The 19,281-nt window shown below is 45.5% G+C and overlaps 1 protein-coding gene across 1 annotated transcript in view; it reads left to right on the forward strand.

Annotated features, from left to right (window-relative positions):
* LOC147683658 (uncharacterized) overlaps positions 1 to 18,828 on the forward strand; it is a 48,274-nt gene extending 29,446 nt beyond the window's left edge. The window contains exon 2 of the mRNA XM_086942559.1: positions 18,250 to 18,828. Coding sequence (XP_086798685.1) covers positions 18,250 to 18,828 — 579 coding nt within the window. The remainder of the gene's footprint in view (positions 1 to 18,249) is intronic.
* Positions 18,829 to 19,281: the final 453 nt, after the last annotated feature.

Genomic DNA, 19,281 nt, shown 5'->3' on the forward strand with positions numbered 1-19,281 from the left:
CCCACAAAATGGACTCCTTGCAATTAATTTTGGTGCCTGCTGGAGGTTTTCAATTCATGTGCAGAATTGTAATTTTTGCAATTTCGCGAGTGCCAGATTGTTGCTGCGCGGGACGCGAGCAGTGCGAACACATGCAAAAAAATCCGCAGCTCGCGAACTTGCAGATTTTCGGTAAATCCGCTGGAGTTCTAGGCCCCCTGGGCATAATGAATGAAATCAGAGCAGACTGGGTGGGCCTATGGCACAAAGCACACTGCCTGACTTCAAAATGGCCGCTTGACCCCATCCACATGGCCAGGACCTGCAGGACCATGCCTCAAAATGGCCCCCCACCAACATAGCCAGCCCCCAACACCACCCCAAAAAGTCGAAAAACACACACAAAAATCACCACAAACAAACAACATCGACTTATCAACTTACTTGTGAAATCAAATTTCGAATCCAAAAGTAATCCAAAAGGCCTCAAATCCAAATATCCAGCAGCATCCACAAAAAGTAATCCTTCCCAGTCAAGATCGAATTCAAAGTGGCCAGGAAATGGACTAAGCAATGGGTGGAGCTTGCTGGACAGGAACAGGAAGTTGGAGACTGGGGCACTTCCTTCACCCCACCCCAATGGGAGGAGCTTGCTGGACAGGAACAGGAAGATGGAGACTGGGCCACTTCCTTCACCCCTCCCCAATTGTAATTTTTGTAATTTCGCGAGTGCGAGATTGTTGCTGCCCGCGCCACGGGCCGCGAGCAGTGCGAACACAAGCAAAAAATCCGCAGCGCGCGGATTTGCGGATTTTCGGTAAATCCGCGAGAGTTCGCGGATTGCGGATTTACCGAAAATCCGCAAAATCCGCGAGCGTAACGGATTTTCCGCCCATGCTTAGTGAGTTGTAGTCAGGGTGTGCTACTCCCTTTAGTCTACAACTACTAAGTTCAGTAGAACTTAAGTATGCTAAGCTTTTGCTTTATATGTACCTATAGTACTTAATGTGATCTTTCAAATGATATACAGATTGCAATGGTAGAACAAAAGCAAGCTCAAATCCCAACCGCTGCACACCAATGTGAGAAGTTGGCCTGATGTATGATGTCCACAGTTCTGTGGGCACCCTGTATCAGTCCAAACAATCCCTTATGGTGGTGGTTGTAAAGTCAACCTTATAGACAAGCTATCCTAGGGGTAGCATGGACTAAGCAGTCTTAGGCTAAACTCAAGAGGGCATGTGAAGCCAGCTGTTTTACCATATGCAATCCTGTAATATCAAATGAAAGGACACCACGCAAGTTATATATCATAAAAATATATGTATTTATTACTAGAATAATCCTCTGTACTCTTTATGATTGCAGAGGCACGAACGATTAAACAAAAGCACAGTTAAAAATTCAAAAGTTGCACAATTTTGGATAGGACCGGTGGCCACTCAAACCATATACTAAAATAGTGGTATAAGTACCACCTCTCGAACAATGGTAAGGCCTAGGGCATTGTGAATTGCTGGGACTACTCGGGACTAGCAGTGATGAAGTCGGGAGAGGCCCGCGGGACACGGGTGCAGTGCCTAAAGCACACGCATGCACCAATGCAAAGTCAATGGCGCGTAAAAGTTGAAGAGTTACTGTTTTGGAAGTCTTCCGACTGGAATAGAATTACCCCGCTTTGTAAACCACTACAGGAGCACCAGTGTTAGTTTGTTACCTCACCCACAGGAACGGGTGCATAGGTGCCAAAGTGTGTCGGGTTTCGTCGTGGTGATCTATGGAACCTGGAGATGAAGATGCTGCAGGCGGCCAGGAGAGAAGAGTCCGGTTGGATCCAAGGGTGGATTGAAGATGTAGAGTACCTGAAAGCAGAGGGGACAGAGTCTGGGTCACTAGCAAGTGACCAGGATGGAACCAGGAAGGAACCAGGCAATGTCAGGCGCAATCAGGTCGTTGTCATGAAGCTTGTCTCCATTGCCACGTGGACTCTGGGGCATCGACAATGACCAGGAGAGGAACAAAAGCTTCCCACAAAGGCTCTCGCTGTCGGCGGTGTTGGCTTCCGGATCGGAGGTAACAGGCCTTGGCAAATGCAACCTATGCAAGACTCAAAGATTGCTTCTTACTCGGACCAGCAAGGTCAGAGCGGTGGCTCCTTTTCAGGGGAGCGAGGGCCAGTCTGGAGCAACCAGACTAGCAGTGTAAATTGTAATATTCATTGGTTCTGAGGCCACTAGACAACAGGCAAGCGACCGGACCAACGTGTCAAGCAGGGAAATGCAAAGGGGCCCCACGCAGCACTCGATGAGTGTGGAGGGGAGATCTTCAGTGCACAAGCTGATTGGGGCTAGGGCTTCTCAAACCCCAATGCACAACTTCGAGGGTGCCTCAGAAGCTGCACGTTCAGCACTTTTCAGTCTTTCTAAGATGGCCTGCTCCACGCTTCTTGTCACCTCCACAGGTCTCAGATTCGCTGGGACTGTGGATCAAGCTGTTAGAAGTCAGGGAAGCTGGATCTTGTCGATCTCTGTTGCTCGAGTTTTTGCGGGAACTGCAACAAAGCAAACCATTGGGTGCTGGATGGTGCCTGTTTGCACAGGGTGGTCACTCCTTGACCACAAGGGAGATTGTTCAGTCTTCCACGTCGAGTGGGATGTCGAAGGGTCCAGAGATCTGTATAAAAGTTTTGTTCAGGATAATCTAATGCTCCTGGGCACAGCTCCTACCTTTATTCCAAATCAAGGGGCTGGATTACCTGCTAGGTCCCTCCTATGGGTGGAACCCAGGAAGGGGGTGGTTACACCCCTTTCCCTTTGTCCAGTTTCGTGCCAGAGCTGGGACTGGAGTGTCCCAGCACTGGTTTGAACTGGACTATGCATGGGAAGCCTTGTGCTCCCCAGTCAGTGTCTAGTTTCATTCAACACTCCCTGCTACAATCCGCTATCTCCTGTCTGGGGTGGTGTAACACCTCCCTGTGACAGGATATCTATTGTCCAGGCCTCCTCTGCTGGAGTTTCGGTCAGCAGCTGGAGGCCAGACTCGGGTCTGTGGCAGCAGCATCCATTTTGTGATGCTGGGGCTTTGGTTAGATTTAACCACATTTAAGCAAAGTAACATGTCTTCTCCCTCTAGAAGGGTGGAATGCTACCCCCGTCGCCAGGACTGGCGAGGGGGTAGTATTCCAAAGCGTATGACACCTTACATGACATGTTTTGATAAAGCCAAACCAAAGTTAGCAAGTAACCGCAAGGATTATAATGCACTTAAGAGTATATGGTATGGCAATATCCCGGAACAGCTAAGGGAGTTGGTCCTGACAGCTGCAGACAGGCTCAGCTCATGCTAGAGCACCATCTCACATAAAACCAAGCACTCTGCCTCCAGGATTGTTAAGGCCTGCCATAGTAGTGACTTATAGGTGTATATGTGCCCAGCTATAGGTTCAGATATAGGTATACTATATCTAAGCAAGGGGTGATTACACGACCTTGCCCCAGCTGAGTGATCAGCCGGTTGGTTCAGTTTGGATAGCCAGCCAGGGGTGGCAAAAGATATGCTGCAGCCCCTGGTAGGCCTTGGATACACCTATGCCCTGGGTACCTTTAGTACACTGTACAGGGGCTGATAAGGTGAACCAATGTCCAATTGGGTATGTACCTAAAGTACATGGATGTGAATTTAGAGAGAGAACAGCAGGCTGTGGGTCTGATTAGCAGGCCCACAGCCACATTATGTCGAAAACCAGTGAAGCAAAAGCAAAAATCTGGGGTGACCATAGGAAAGCAGACCCTACTCTCCTACAGAATCACTTCATTATTTCTAAACGTGTTAACACTGTCTGGGTATTAGTTGCAACTCATTAGTACCACTTTTACACCCAAACACAGCCATAAGTTACAGAATTATGACCAGTCAACCTTTACAAAGTATCTTCTACTGCGTAGCAATACCTTTTGCTATGTTTTTAATACATTTTGAACTGTTTGAGCTCGAAACTATTTGTTATTAAAATCTGCATATAATGCAGTAGATGATGGATTATGTGGCAAATGTAAAATTGTATGAAAATCGCTGCAGCAGCATAATCACATAATTCCAGTTGCCCTGGACTTAGTGTTGCTCTAGCTCTGAGCACAGCTTCACAGCCAGGCATCCCTGCTACTGACACATATGCTAGTGCTCCGCCCCATTTGTGACGTCTGACATGACGCTATGCTCCATGTTGAGCAGAGCATATGAGTGACGCACTGAAGGACATGCAAGACAACACACATCTCTTTTCCTAAGCCTAGACAGCAGACTTCAAACCACCCAAATCTCTGGCTATACACCCAATTTTCGGAAATACTGGGAGTACTTTTATTTATTTTAATTATGTGGTATTTCGAACTCGAAGAGCTGCTTTATTTACTAATACTCAGGGAAAATACCTTGAGAGAAATGTGCTTCAGAATAAACTGGCCACATTGATTTACAATAGATTTGAAATGCAGTAGGTCTCGCCTTTAAGCGAGTTTAAGCTACTGTCATTGTAAATGACAATGCCTTTTATTTAAGTTTTAAAAACCGGAACATAAATAAAAAGGCATTGTTATTTACAATTCCAATAGCTCAAACTTGTGTAATTGGAATACCTATTGCATTGCAAATTCTTGTTTTGCTTTGCCCATGCACCATGCAATGCGAAGGCAGGGTGACGCAAAACCTAAAATCAGATTTGCCAAGTCGCTCAAGGCCACCCTGTATGACTTGGTGAATCTGGTGTAACACAATGCAGCCCAAGTGTCTGCCTTGTGTGGTTGAGGGGTTTCTTGGGTGGAGCGTGAATGTTTCCACCCATCCACCCATGCATTCTGATGCATTCCTAGCTTTACAACACTAGTGGGCCTGCGTCAGAATTGTACGCCTTCCCACCAGAGGCACAACGAGGAGAAATGTCTTTATTTCTCTTTGGTGTTTCCTCTTTCTAAGTGTGCTGCCTTTTCCAACACACTTAGAAAGGGGAAATTGCTTCTATAATTTTGTGCAGGAAGGTGTGACAAAATCAATCCTGCCTGCAATGCAGGCAATCCTGGACCACGACATAAGGGTGCCTGTGATGGCGCTAGGCTGCACTCAATATGCCAGCTCAAGGAGAGGACAGGAATGTGCCATATAATGGTAAATGTGGGGCATAGCTACCCTATCCTTTTCACCCAGCGCAGTAAGGTGTCTTGCTGTGTTGCGTTGCATGAAAAAATTAGAACTATGGGCCATAGTTTGTTCAACCACAGCACATAAAGCATTTTCGTCTGGGCTTCCCCCGTGGATCCTCCTTCAAGGTATCCTCCACTGTCAGCTTTATATCCTCGACCATGCACAGCAGCGCAAATATGACCGTGGGCTGCTGCCCTGCTACAGACTGGCACATGAAATTCTTTACAGTCCTGTGGCCCTGGCAGAGCTGAGAAGTGGTGACCCAGGCTTGGTGGCTGGTGTGCAGTGTGAGTCCTTTCACATTGTGTGGGCAGCATACGTTTGTCACTCGTCCATGGGGCAGTGAACATGTAAATATTATGCATGTTGTGGTTTATATTTTAGAGATCGACAAGTGGGTGTGTGTCTAAACAGACACATTTCCTTAATATCCATCCCTTTAACATTATGCAAACACCAAGGCGGTCTACAGAAGCAGGACTTCATGACTTTTAGGGCCATATGTATCATCAACCTGATTTGCAATTCTGAAATAGCGATTTTTTAGAAATCACTATTTCAGAATCGCAAATTGGGATGTATTTACAAATTTGCTATTTTTTTCAGAATTCTTAGTATTCCTTAATTGCGATTAGCAAATTGCGAATTGCCATTAAGGAATACTTTCCCATTCATTTCTATGGGCCAGGAGGCCCATAGGCATGAATGGGAAGTTATTCTCAATTTGCAATTCGCAATTCGCAATTTGAGAATCGCAAATTGAGAATAATTTCAAGGGTGCAGGGGTGTCCAAAGGACACCCTGTTGCACCCCTGAAATAAGCATGGGTGCACATGTGGCGCACATACATGCCCTAAGGGCATGTATGTTCGTCACATGGCACTTTGAAAAATGCAGAAATGTGCATTTTTCAAGGAATTCGCAACTTACCACCAACTTGAAGTTGGTGGTAATTTGCGATTCCTTAAGGACAATTTGCAATTTTTTTTGCTTCATACATTGCATTTAAGGAATCGCAAAATTTGCGATTCCTTAAATGCAATTGCAATATAAGGAATCGCAAATTTTGCGATTTCTTATTTTGCACCAGATTTTCCTTAATACATACCATTTAGCAAATTCGCATTCGCAAACACCAAAATTCTGCGAATTTCGGCGTTTGCGAATGCGAATTTGCTTGATACATATGGCCCTTAGTCTTGATTTAGCATTCAAATTAAAACACATGTTAGTTTCTGTGCTGCAATCACGTTCTGTAGCTTTTTGTACTAAATCGCATATTTATGAATTTGCAAATTTGTGTTTTCAAAATACCAAATTTGAATAATGGTTTAGAGAGACACGAGGTCTGATTAGCCCCCACAGGCACTGGATGCAGAGCATAAAATTCCCTCACATTCCCTGATGTTGGGGGGAGGGGCAGAGAGAGAGAATGAATTTGTGGGCAGCTAGAAGAGAAGAAAGATAGCAGAGAAGTAGGAAAGGATCTTTGGTAAAAGCAGATAGCTGTAAAAATTAAGAGAGGGAGAAACAGTGGAGAAAGTTGAATGAGTTTAGGTGTGAAAAAGCGAGAGAATGGAAAACAGTGAATGAAGGAGAGTGGGAAGTGAAGTAAAGAAAGTGTTGTGTTTCTATCTAGGACCCTAACTCAATATTCCCGATTTATGCCCTTATGTGGTTATAATAAACTATATCCTTATAAAGGCATACGAATCATATCCATATTTAGTAATAGCCCATGCAGTCCGAATACAGCGCGGCTACTCCCCTTAGACTCCTAGAAAGTACAACGCGTTCTTTAAACAAACCAAGTCTCCAGCAGCCCGGGAAATCCCCCCTGCTTTTGTTTTGATTTGAACAAGAACTCCTGGAGTACAGAAAGAACTGTTAGTTCTTAGTGACGTCTTATGTCCAACCTTACGTCAAACCCGGCACCTTCCAGGTATAAAATACCAACAGTTGCCTTAAGCAAACACACGCTGGTTTGGAGCAGAGCGGCCATCTACTTGCCCGAGAGCCCAGCTGATGCGAGAGCCCACGGAAGCCGCCCCTCCTGTTTGACGCACTGAGAGAGACGCTGTCTTTTTCTCCAGCCGAGAAAATCCAGCTCCGGTGTTTCCAGCCTACCCTTGCGGGTTGCTGGGATATCGAGTCCTGAGGAAAAGAGATGCCAGACCTCCCACATTCTATTACCAAGGTACAGAGCTGACTAAACCCTTGAGAGAATTCTTGATGCAGATTCTTGGCAAAATAATCTTAACCAACTTAACTTAAATTGCTACTTACTTATCCCTTCCCACGTATTAGGCTTAGGTCAGGTACACCGGGGTAGGCTTAGTTAGAAGCACCAGTTGAGTACGTTAGTCAATGTATTTATGTATGTATATATTTTATCCTTTTTAAAGTATCATATGGCTAAGAAACCATATCAATGCTTTTACAGTATTATTTCATAATACTACTTTTACTGTACGCACTTTACTTTACTTTAAGTATTGCAATTGTGGCAATTCATTTCTCTTGCATGAGAAAGAAGACTGCTCAATAAATAACACCTTTTAATTGAAAACGCCCGTCTCTCTATTTCTCTGCATTCTGGTGAAACTAAGTATGCACTTCTGACTGAGTGAAATAGCTGTCTATTGTTTTCACAGGACTCTAGAGATATACTCTTATTCTGAGGGAGCAAAGTTGTCATGTTTATGCGGTTGTCGGAAACTGAATCCCTTCTTGTCTGAGCCAGGGAAGCTTGTCCCTCCCTATTCATTCAAGAAAGTTTCCAGTGACCTCTGAGCTAGCTGGCGCAAACCTAAATTAAGTTTAACATAGTCAGTAGAGACCTAGATGACCTCAGTCCTACGTCAACACTGCTGTTTATGTTATTCCAATGCGCAGAGCCTATTGGGAAAATAGGAACTACACTACAAAAGGAGTTCAAAAGGTGACAGCAGTGAATGGTGAAGTGAAGGAAGGACAAATAAAGGAAAGAGTGTATTAGTAGTTTCCAGGATTGTATCAATAAGAGGACAGATAGTGCCTCACATGCACTATCTTAGTTCAGCAGTGTAATGGGCTACTTTAATGTTGGGTGGTAAGGCAGAAATCTGGGCCTGGATTTATCAATAGCTTGCATTACCTCTCCGTCGCCCAAGGCAATACAACCCCTTAAGTTAGATTTACTATACCACACACAGCCACCTTGCAAAGCTGTGTGTAGCGTAGTAAATCTGGAGTAACGCAAGGCAGCGCAAGTCACAGGAAAGCGATCCATGTGTGGAGCATAGGTTTTGCCACGCATCCACCCATGGTTTTTGTTTGCATTCCCACATTTACTAAGACCAGTGTACCTGGGAATGTGTCAAAATGCTACACCAGGTGAGGCATAAAGATAAGTATCTTTATTTCTCCTCGTTATTTCCTCTTTCTACATTTACTGCAGTCTGCAGCAAGCATAGAAAGTGGAAATGCTTCTGGAGATTATTTTCGTACAGGAAGGTGTCTCTTCCTACACAAAATCAATCCTAACTGTAACACAGGCAGGTACCCTTGCACCATGGTGTAAGCGTGCCTGAACTGGCACTGGGCAGCCACAGGTGCACCAGCACAGAGCGAAGGAGCAGAAACTTTAGTAGATATGGCGTATTCCTGCTCTCCCCATGTGACTCAGAGCAGCAAGTTATGTTGCTGCAAGGCGCTGCATCAAATCGTAGTAAATCTGGGCCCCGATTCCTAAAAGAATTGGTGAACCTCACAGAGAATCAATCAATTGATAGTTTCTTCACCATTCAGAAAGCATGGTGCAGAAAATGCTACTGGCATACTCTACTCCTGTTTTAACATTTCATTAGAAAATAGCAAACTCTAGATTAGGAATGGGCCTGTCCACTTCCAGAAGCAAAGCAGGACCCTTAATAGTCGAAATCTGCAAATACCAGTGTCCAATACAGCAGACAGTTAATGATTGGTAGCGTATGGGTTAATTTAGGATGGGTTATCATGACTGACCCTCACCCTCCATCCTGGTGTAAAACTTTACCCAACACAGGGCCAAGAAGACACGTAAATGTCATCACTGCTAGGTGGCCTGTAAGGGATAGGTTAGTGATCACGTATGAGCAGTTCAGGAGAGCTAGAGCCGTTTTACAACAATATCTAGACTATGGCATTGCTCAGAAGGAGCCATTCTGATACTTCTCTCATTACATTCACATAACTGATTGTTTTACTCCCTACATGGTGTCATTGTAAGTGTCACACATTCAGCCTCAAGTGTCACACATAAACACGCTCAAAGAATGGAAATGTCACACATAGGCAAGCTGAAAACTTGGCAGCTGTGGAGCAGCGTGATGCGAAGCGCAGCAAAACAGAGATCTAAAGATTCCATGTGTTGCCCCTATTTTACATTACCAGAAAATAGCTGTGCACTTTTGTTTATTAGGGTGGCAACAGTATCCTGACCTTATGTGCCACTGATGATTGGCACACTGCTGCTGTGCGATGAGGGGCATTTTTCAAGGATATTTCTCTCTTCCCATGAACATAGCAGTGACTGTCCTGCCCTTATAAAGTCGTGTATTATGAAATCATGTACTGTCACTCTGTTCATTCAGTTCGACCCCAGAGCATGTCTAAGTTAGGCTTGAATAGGGCAACCACTCCTGCTGTTCTTTTCATGATGGTTGTTGCAGTGGGTTGCTTTTATTTAGTGGGAAAAACAAAACAACATGCACCAGAATGGAAAAAGTCCTGATATGCCACTGCTATGTGGAATAAAAGTACACCACTGCTGTCCTTTAAAGTGTACATTTTGTAGTGCACTTTCAGAAGCCCCAAGAGATACAAGCCATGAGATTGCCTTCCATAGGTACAGTGGGCTATACTGAGCTTAATCTTTAAGCTGTAGAATTTTGAAACCAGAATAAAACGTGGGCCAGATTATCGAAAGTGTAACCCTTTTTTTAAGCCAGTCCTGCCAACATGACCTTGATGTGCAAGATCTACCAATTGCTTCCTTAGAAAACTTGGGGGAATTAGCCTGTTCCCACGCAGCACCAGTTCATTATCTATGGAAAGCCCGTCTTAGGCTTTGTAAAATGGTCTAATATCAACAGTCATGTTCCTTTCCTGAGGACAACCTTTAGTAATGGACTGTCTCAACTTGTCTTGCCATTTGTCTTTCCCAGCACACTCCTTCCATTCCAACTACGAAATAGTTTTACTGGCAAATACCACACCATCCACTTTCCCAACAACACACTCAACCTCATCAACCACAGCCTATACATCACTGTTCTGAATAGGACACCTAGGTAGAAAGTCCTCACTGGCATTCTTGGGGCCCGATTCACAGAACTAACCTAAGACAAACTCCTAAACTTACTACTTTTGGTATTCACAGAAGTTAGGATTTTGTCTTAAGTTTGTCTTAAGACAGACCTAAGACAAAATCCGAACTTAAGTCTGTCTTAAGTCTGTCTTAACCGCATGCGCGCTAGCGGAATTCCGCTCCTGTGCTGAGTTTTTTAAAGCCGCACTTTACGTGACGAGCTGGGCTCGTCATCAAGGTGCGAGGAGGCTACGCCATGACGAGCCCAGCTCGTCATCAGCGTGGAAGGGGTTAAGTTTGTCTTAAGACAAACTTAAGACAAAATCCTAACTTCTGTGAATACCAAAAGTAGTAAGTTTAGGATTTTGTCTTAAGTTAGTCTGTGAATCGGGCCCATAGTTCCGGAAATGTGTTTTACATCAAAACGTACCTCATACATTCTCGCCAGAAGCGTCCCCAATCTGGGACTTGCCTTACTCAAGTTGTCTTCAGAAATCAAAAATTCTAAAGGCTTGTGATCTGAAATGAGGGAAAACGTGCGTCTCCATAGATATGTGGAAAACTGGCTAGTCACCCAAACACAAGTCAGCACGTCTTGTTCTATCATACTATAGTTACTCTCAGTCACGGACAAACGCCTAAAGGCAAACTCTATTGTACATTCTTTCGCTTCCATCATGTGTGACAGCACTGCCCCCAAACCAATCCAGCTGGCATCTACTGTCAAAATTGACATAACATCATCTTTAAACGGAAATAAGTTAGGAGCATTAACAATTAACTGTTTCAAACCTTCAAATGCTTCATGTTCCTCAGTTCCCTAAGCATATTCAGTCCCTTTTCACAAAATTCTCCTAAGGGGCTCAGTTTGTAAAGCAAAATTCTGTACAAATCTAGAATAATTTTCACATAAACATAGGAAGTTTCTTAACTGATCCTTGTCTGTGGGTTCTGTTTAATTGTATCAGCCAAATCGGATTTGGGTTTATACCAGCTTTGGACAAAATGTGCCCTAAATACTCCACCTCTGGAGCCATGAAGCAACATTCATCTTTTTCAGTTAGTCCTTATTTTTCAGGGTGCCCAATACAATATTTAAGGCTTTCAAGTGATCCTCCTCATTGGTAGTGAATATTAGGATATCGTCTTGGAATGCCAAAACCAGTTTATTATCTCCAAAGAGTTTACACATTAGTTTCTTAAAGACTGATGCAGCCAACGCTAGGCCAAAAGGTAACTGCAAGAACCTGTATGCACCAAAAGGTGTATTAAAGGTGGTTGAGGTTCTGGAATTAGCACACAAATCTATCTGGTTATCTGGTGTTACGCTGCTCTCAGGTCAATAGTGGAAAATGCTTCAGCATCACCCAATTGTGCTAATATCTCTTGGATTTTGGGAAGGGGAAAACAATTCACTAGAATGTTCTTGTTGATAGATTGGCGGTTCATACAGAGCCTCATGTAACTATTTTTTGTTTTTGCTACCACTATGGGGGAAACCTACTCTGAGGAACTGTTGGGCTCAATGACTTTAGCTTAGCACAGTTTATATACATGATTCTTCAATTGACCCCTAACACTCAATGGAACATTTCTTACTTCATGCACAACTGGTATTCCATCTGTTTTTAAGAGGATATCGTGCTTGAACCCCTTCACCAATCAAAGGTGACCTTCAAAATGAGATTTATGATTATTAAGTAACCTTGTCATTGTTTGGGGTTGAGATTTATGATCTACAAGTAACCATGTTATGGGTTGGGGGTTGTACCACATGATCCACTAAGGATATGGGACATTCAGTTACTGGTCTGAGCACAATGCCAAGTGCCCCCTGATCACTTCACCCCAAAATATTGTAGCCCTTTACTGCAAAATAAATCTTGGTAGAGATGGACTTCCCTTGTAATGAAAATACATTCTCAAAAAAAGCTCATCAAGTTAATACTATGACCACTGAATGCATTTCTGTGTTTGTCAGGAGGCGACTCAAGGACTTAAAAACCTCTGAATGGTATATTTTGTCAGTAATAATAGTGATGGGTGAACCAGAATCAACCATGACCTTTAACTTAGCTTTACCAATACAGATATCACAAATCAGATCTCCACTTTTAACATTACCTTGACTACCCTCCACCATCTTTTTGGATGACACTACCCTGGTGTCTAATTCTTTTGCCAACTCTTGATACAGAAGGGACTCTTCTTCCTTCCCAAACCCCAACTTTTGCACACTCCTGCACACTTTTGCAAAATGGCACAACTTTTTAGATTTCCAACACAGTTTATTGGCCGCAAGTTTTGGCATTGGCTAAATGGTTGTTAGAACCACACCTAAAGCATGTTTTGGAATTACCACTAGATCTCCCACCCTTCCTTGAATTTTTATCAAGCGAAATATGGTATTTGGCTTGAGTGTGATTGCATGTACCTGTTTTGTAGTTACTTGTTCCTTGTCTTTGTTCAACTCCTTCAAAGCCTGGATCAATCCATGAATTCTTCTGGCTATCTCTAGTTGTGTATGGACATTGAGATTGCGACAGCATAGTAATTTCTGTTGGATACGCTTGTCAAAACAATTAACCTCAATTAGGTTCTTGAAATAATGTTCCAGGCTCCCATCAAACTCGCATGCTGAGGCTAACACTCTCAATTCTGCCCAAAAATGATCAATGGATTAAAACTGACATTATGTTCTGGTAAAAAACCTATGTCTTTCCACTCTGATGGTGGAGTAATTCTTTAAATGATTTTTAAGTCTATTAACTGCCTCCGTGTATGTATCCCACTTCTGTGGCGGTAGGACAGAGAGCTGTGGATAAATGGTCAACTGTGTGTTGGCTTTCAGCACCTAAACAATTGTAAAATAGGGCCAACTTCCTTCTTGCATTAAATGTATCCCCATCAATAGCAATTAAATAGCTGTCAAAGTTTTAAAACCATTGAATCGACGTGTACTTTTGAACTGCAGCTTAGGCTAAGAATGGTGGCGAAATATTGGCATTTTGCATCTTACACAAATAAAGGTAATAATAAAAACACAGATATAAACACAAATATCACTTTACATACCAAAGTACTTGAATGTGAGACACCTCATTTGTAACACACAACTGCATCACCCACAACAACATATATGAAAGGTATAGAGCTAAAGAATGACCTAAAAGCCTATATGTTTGTTTCCACAAAAGTAAAAAAAAATAGAGTAAATTTCTAGAGCATGTCTGTCGCTGAATAGAAATCCAGTAGGGGAAATACCTGACCACATGAGCCAAAACACTTACAAAGCTTCAGGGCTCTCTGGTGTGCTTCCTTTACAGGAGACAAGAGGCAACTTCCACACAGCAAATCTGTGAAAAAGAAGCTTCTGGGTGACAGTGAGGTGTGCTTATCGCTAAAGACAAGCCAACAACAAAGCAATATTTTGTGCCTCTCGCTGCAAACAGGCAAACAGGCAATAAATCCTGTAATTGACAATAGGGTGTGCCTATTGCCAAGACAAATGCAAATAGAGCAATTGATGAACAGAATGATGCACAATGTCAAACATTCAGCCAAGTACAGAGATCTAGGCCTAAATACATTGTGTTTTGTTCCCCATGGCTTTCCAGTTCCGACCCAGCCATATGCAAATCAATCTTGACCTTGTTCCCCATGGGAACATTCTAGCCTTCACTGCCAGGCAAGGTCCTCCCTGGACTGGAAACAAGCATCCTGGGACCTGTTTCTTGACTCCAGTGGCATGGAGAACACAGGATTTTGGCACCCCCAGGAGTCCTCACAGGGTACTCCATGTCAACAGACTAAAACCGGGGGCGGAGCTTGCCTGGCTGGAAAATGGCTGCTTCGTATCAAGGCTTCGCCGCACACCACAAATATCTGGCATGAATCTGTGAATTCCTCACCTTAATCCGCTGCTGTTATGACGGATATGCCCTTCTGAGCCCTCGATCCCCCCGAGGCTGTCTTTGTCTGCCTTGAATCACCACTGGGAGACATTGCATCGCTGCCAGGGGATCGCAGCATGGTGTGGCCTGCTGACCGCACGCTCGTGGGAGGGAACTGCCCGAGTTTATTGCTGCCCGGTCTGTGATCGCGACGCTGGGGCTGACGACTGCCCTGGTTTGTCCCGCTGCTGCTGTTGCTCCCCTCCGGGCCAGCTGCTGTGCTGCGCTGGCTCCCCTTGCGCTGCGGGGGCCACGACGCACCTGAGATCTGGGAGCGGCCCGGGCAGCCTGGGAGACTTTCCTGATCAGCGCCTGGGGGACGGCGCAGCTGCTTTCTGCATGCCCGGCCCAGCGGATGCTCTGCAATATTTGCCTCTTCCCCGCTCCTCCAGGACTGCAGCACCCGCGGAGCATTGCTGGCGGCACCATCCACGGAGATGAGATGACCTTGACCCGAGCTGCGGGAGGCTGGCTAGGTGTCTGCCCTCTTGGGCACTGTGTGTCCTCCCCTGCAGCCTGGCCTCACATCCTATCTGAGCCTGAGGCAGGACTCTGCTTCCTACGTTTGTGGGCAGCTTTGCACCTGCAGTTTTTCTGTCTCCTGCGGGTCACTCCACTATATCCCATTTGGGGTTCCCCGTGTCTGGCTTTTGGACTGGCAGCGGTCCCTATTAATTCTGTCTCGGTGATTGCTGCTCTGTGGTGATGCTGGGGATATATTGGAATTTACCTTCGCCCTTGCATAGGCATATGCTCTGTGCTCCCCTTCCATCCTGGCGTGACTGTGGGATTGTTGGTCGCTGGCTGTCTCTTCTTAATTGCTGTGTCTGCGTCGCCCATCAGGGCCTGACTCTACGGGCACGGCATCCGAACGCCCCTGGTCTCCACCTGGCCGCTGACTCTGGTGTGTGTTCCCCTGGGTTGCACATTGTGTGAGAAACTGATGATGGGGAAACCTGATGAGTCCCAACCCAAGCTCGATTTTGAGCAGAGCAAGTCTCAGCGCTACGAGGAGGTGGGGGACAATGCGCTTTCCAAGTCGGAGGCCCCTGCTGAGGACCCTGTCGGTGACATCAAGCACATTATTGCACCAAGCAAAAGGGGCTCACTGCCATCAACGCCAAGATAGACATGCTGGCATACAGAATGGACAGGATGTCCGAGAGGGTCGATAAACACTCAGAGCGCATAGATATGGCTGAGGACCATATCACCGAGATAGAGGAGTCCCAGACCGATGCGGGTGGCACGCAGAGGCGGGTTGAGCGCACACTGGCTGCGCTACAGGATCGAGCTGAGGATTTGGAGGCCAGGTCGCGCCGCAGTAACCTAAGCACTACGGGCCTTACGGATTCCACAGTTACTTGAAACATGGAGAAATTTGTGGAAAATCTTTTGACCTCCCTGCTGGCTGCGGATACCTTTTCCCACCTATTCGTCCTGAAGAGGGCACATCGATCGCTTGGCCCCCACCCACAGCCTGGTGCCCAGCCTCGGCCTATAATAGCAAAACTCCTCAACTACTGGGACAGAGATGCTGCGTTGCGCAAGGCACAAGAACTGGGAACTCTGCAATACGAAGGCTCTTCCATCTCTCTGTTCCCGGATTTCACCCTCAAGGTATAGGAGGCCAGGCGGCAGTTAATTTCCTTGAAACAGAAACTGCATGAACACCATATTGAGTACGCTATGTTATACCCGGCACGGCTCAAAGTTTTGTTCGACGGCAAGCCCAGGATATATTCGGACCGGCAGACCCTGCAGAAAGCGCTCCGGGACTGTGAAAAGCTGGCAAATGTGCGAGGGATCAGAGCGTGCCCCTGTATTGGACAAAGTTCCTGGAAGCCTCGACGATAACGACTGAGATAATGCTTACATTCCGTAAATAGTATGCTGCTTTGTTCGTGTTTTTTTGTAATAGTTTTGCAAAGTTATAACGTGCTTTTTGCATCGCTGGCCCGTCTAGCGGAATAAACAATATGAGGTAGAGGAGAAACGAGTTTGTCGCAGGTCAGTTTATTTCCACCAATTCCATCTCCTGCCTCTAGGATGTTCCCTGGATTGAGGTAATTTGTTTGCAGGTTGCATCACAAGGAGGTGTGTATTTAGTGCACTATCGGTACCAACATGGCACGTCCTTATTTGCTATTCACCATTTATTTCTTGCTGTGTGACATGTAATTACGAGGTTCTTGTAATCCGTCGGTGGTGTAGTGGCAGTGGATTGGTTTAGTTTGTGTTGCTGGGTAACGTCTGCCCCACTGCGTTTATCGCTGTATTATTTCTCCTTTTTGAGTTTGTTTGCATTATTCAGGATGTGATTGCATTTTGGTTGTTATTTTCTGTGGTATGTGGGAGGGTGAATGCTCGCCTTTGCAAAGTTGGGGTGTGCAAGGCGTGGGTATGGGGCGGTATGTTTAATCTGGTTGTCTACTCTCCTTTTTTCTTTTCTTTTAGGGATCACATGTTCATTTTCTATATGCGTGGTGGTGTGGGGGTGGGGGTATGCAGGGGGAGATTACACTCTGTGCAATTGTTGACAACATGACAGAATCTCAGGCTAGGGCTGGCTTGCCCAAACGTATGACCTTCATGACATGGGACGTCCAGGGTTTAAATGGCCATCGAAAGGCGCGGAAAATTATCGCTTACTTGAAACTATTGATGTGGCATTGCTTCAGGAGACACATTTGCCTCCGGGCTCTGCACTCCTTACTGGTAGCAGATTGGCAGGGATTTCTCATGCGTCTGGCTTTACCTCCTATTCTAGGGGTGTACTGACATGGCTTAACCCTAAGGCTGGCTTCAAATTAGATCCACTGATGACGAACCCGACAGGCAGATATGTAGTGTCCCGATGTTATAGTCCGGAGTGGGAATTCCAGGTTGTTAACTTTTATGGTCTGAATTATGATGATCCGGGGTTCTATCGCTCCCTCTTTGCTTTACTCAAAGATCGCTGTTCCCTTCCGATATTCTGGGGGGGGATTTCAATTGTATATTAGACTCCACTCTTGATCGTTCGAAGGGCCCAGGTCATCCTCTTTCGAAGTCAGCGAAGGCTGTGACAGATACTGCTTTACAACTTCAGCTCACTCAGGCGCCCGTGGGGGGTATACACATTATTCTGCGCAATGTGATATTCACACGCGCATTGAATATTGGTTTATTTCACAAACCCTGCTGCCTAAGGTGTTGGATTGTGCAATTCTGGCCAGCTCTTTCTCGGATCATTCCCCGGTTAAGGTCACTGTTGCAGTGCCTCCTCGTTCCCCTCCTCCTTTTTTATGGCGTTTTCCTCCCTATTCTTTATTAGATTTGGTTTTCCGCTCCAAGTTGATTGACGCGATCGGGGAGTACTTTGATATCAATGTGGGGTCGGTTGATTCCTTTGCCACAGTATGGGAGGCATTTAAAAAAAATTTCAGGGGCGTCGCTATTAGTAAGCAAGCAGGCATCCTCCGGGCTATTTGTGGTATGCCTCGCTTTGCTGGAGTCCCGTCTAGCGGACCTAGAGACACGCCTAATACTCACTAATGATCCTGGAAATACGTGAGCCGCTTAAGGCCACACTGACTGAATTTCAAGAAGAAGCTGACAGCGAAGTCAAGCATATGGCCAAGTACGCTTTCGCTAGAGTTTATGGAGAGTCTGATCAGCCTGGCTCAGTGTTGGCGGCAATGGCCCTTCACCGACTTGACCCTGGCGGAATTGTGGAATTGGAAATTGATGACGGGATGGTCTTTGACGGATCATTCTGAAATTAATGCACAGTTTTGCTCTTATTATCAGGAGTTGTATTGCTCTAAACTCGCCCCCAGTGATGATGATATCTCTAACTACTTAGAAAACATACAGCTCCCCTGGTTACAGAATTGGCAACGTGAGTTCCTGGTGCACCCTGTTGAGGCGACGGAGGTTCGCCTTGCCTTGGGTTCAATGCGTGAGGGCAGTGCCCCTGGGCTCAAAGACCTTACGGTCACATTTTATAAGGGCTTCAGCGATCTTCTAATTCTGCATCTTATAGCTCTGTTTCATGAAACGGCTGCGGACGGTATCATGCCCCCATCCATGCGTGAGGCGTTGATCATTACTATGCTTAAGCCCAATAAAGATCCCCACAGATGCCCCTCTTATCGTCCGCTTTCGTTACTCAACGTGGACACTAAGCTGTTCGCGAAAATCTTGGCGAACCGTCTGTCGCCGCTTCTCCCTCAGCTCATAGGTCCTGAACAAGCTGTGTTCATCCTGGGTCACGCGCTCTCACACAATCTCCGCACAGTATTCGGGGCTCTGCAGCATGTCCGTCTGGAGGTCACGGCCACCGCGGTTTTCTTAGATGCCAAGAAGGCTTTTGATTTGATCGAATAGAAATTTATGTACGGTGTGTTGCGCCGACTTGAGGTCGGTGAAGTTTTCTTGCAATTTGTATCGGTGCTATATAATTCTCCAGTTGCTCGGGTGCACACGGGTGATGTGGTCTCTGTTCCTTTTCCAATCCGGCAGGGTACTCGGCATCGGTACCCTTTGTCCCCGTTGCTGTATGCAGTAGCAGCTGAACCCCTGCTGCGGGCATTGCGTGAATATCACGGGCACAGAGGACTTCGGTTTCCTCAGTACAATCTCATTACCTCTGACTACGCGGATGATACGTTTTTATATATTAGAGATCCTGAGATCCATTTATCACCTGTGATATGAGAGGTATTGCGCTTTGGTTGTCTTTCCGGCATTAGGATTAATTGGAATAAATCCATACTGTTTACGTTGACGCCCTCCACAGCTCCGTTTCCGGTTGAGTTTCCACTGCAATGACCATTATCT

This window comes from Lissotriton vulgaris, chromosome 11 (assembly GCF_964263255.1).
Source record: "Lissotriton vulgaris chromosome 11, aLisVul1.2, whole genome shotgun sequence".
NCBI lineage: Eukaryota > Metazoa > Chordata > Amphibia > Caudata > Salamandridae > Lissotriton > Lissotriton vulgaris.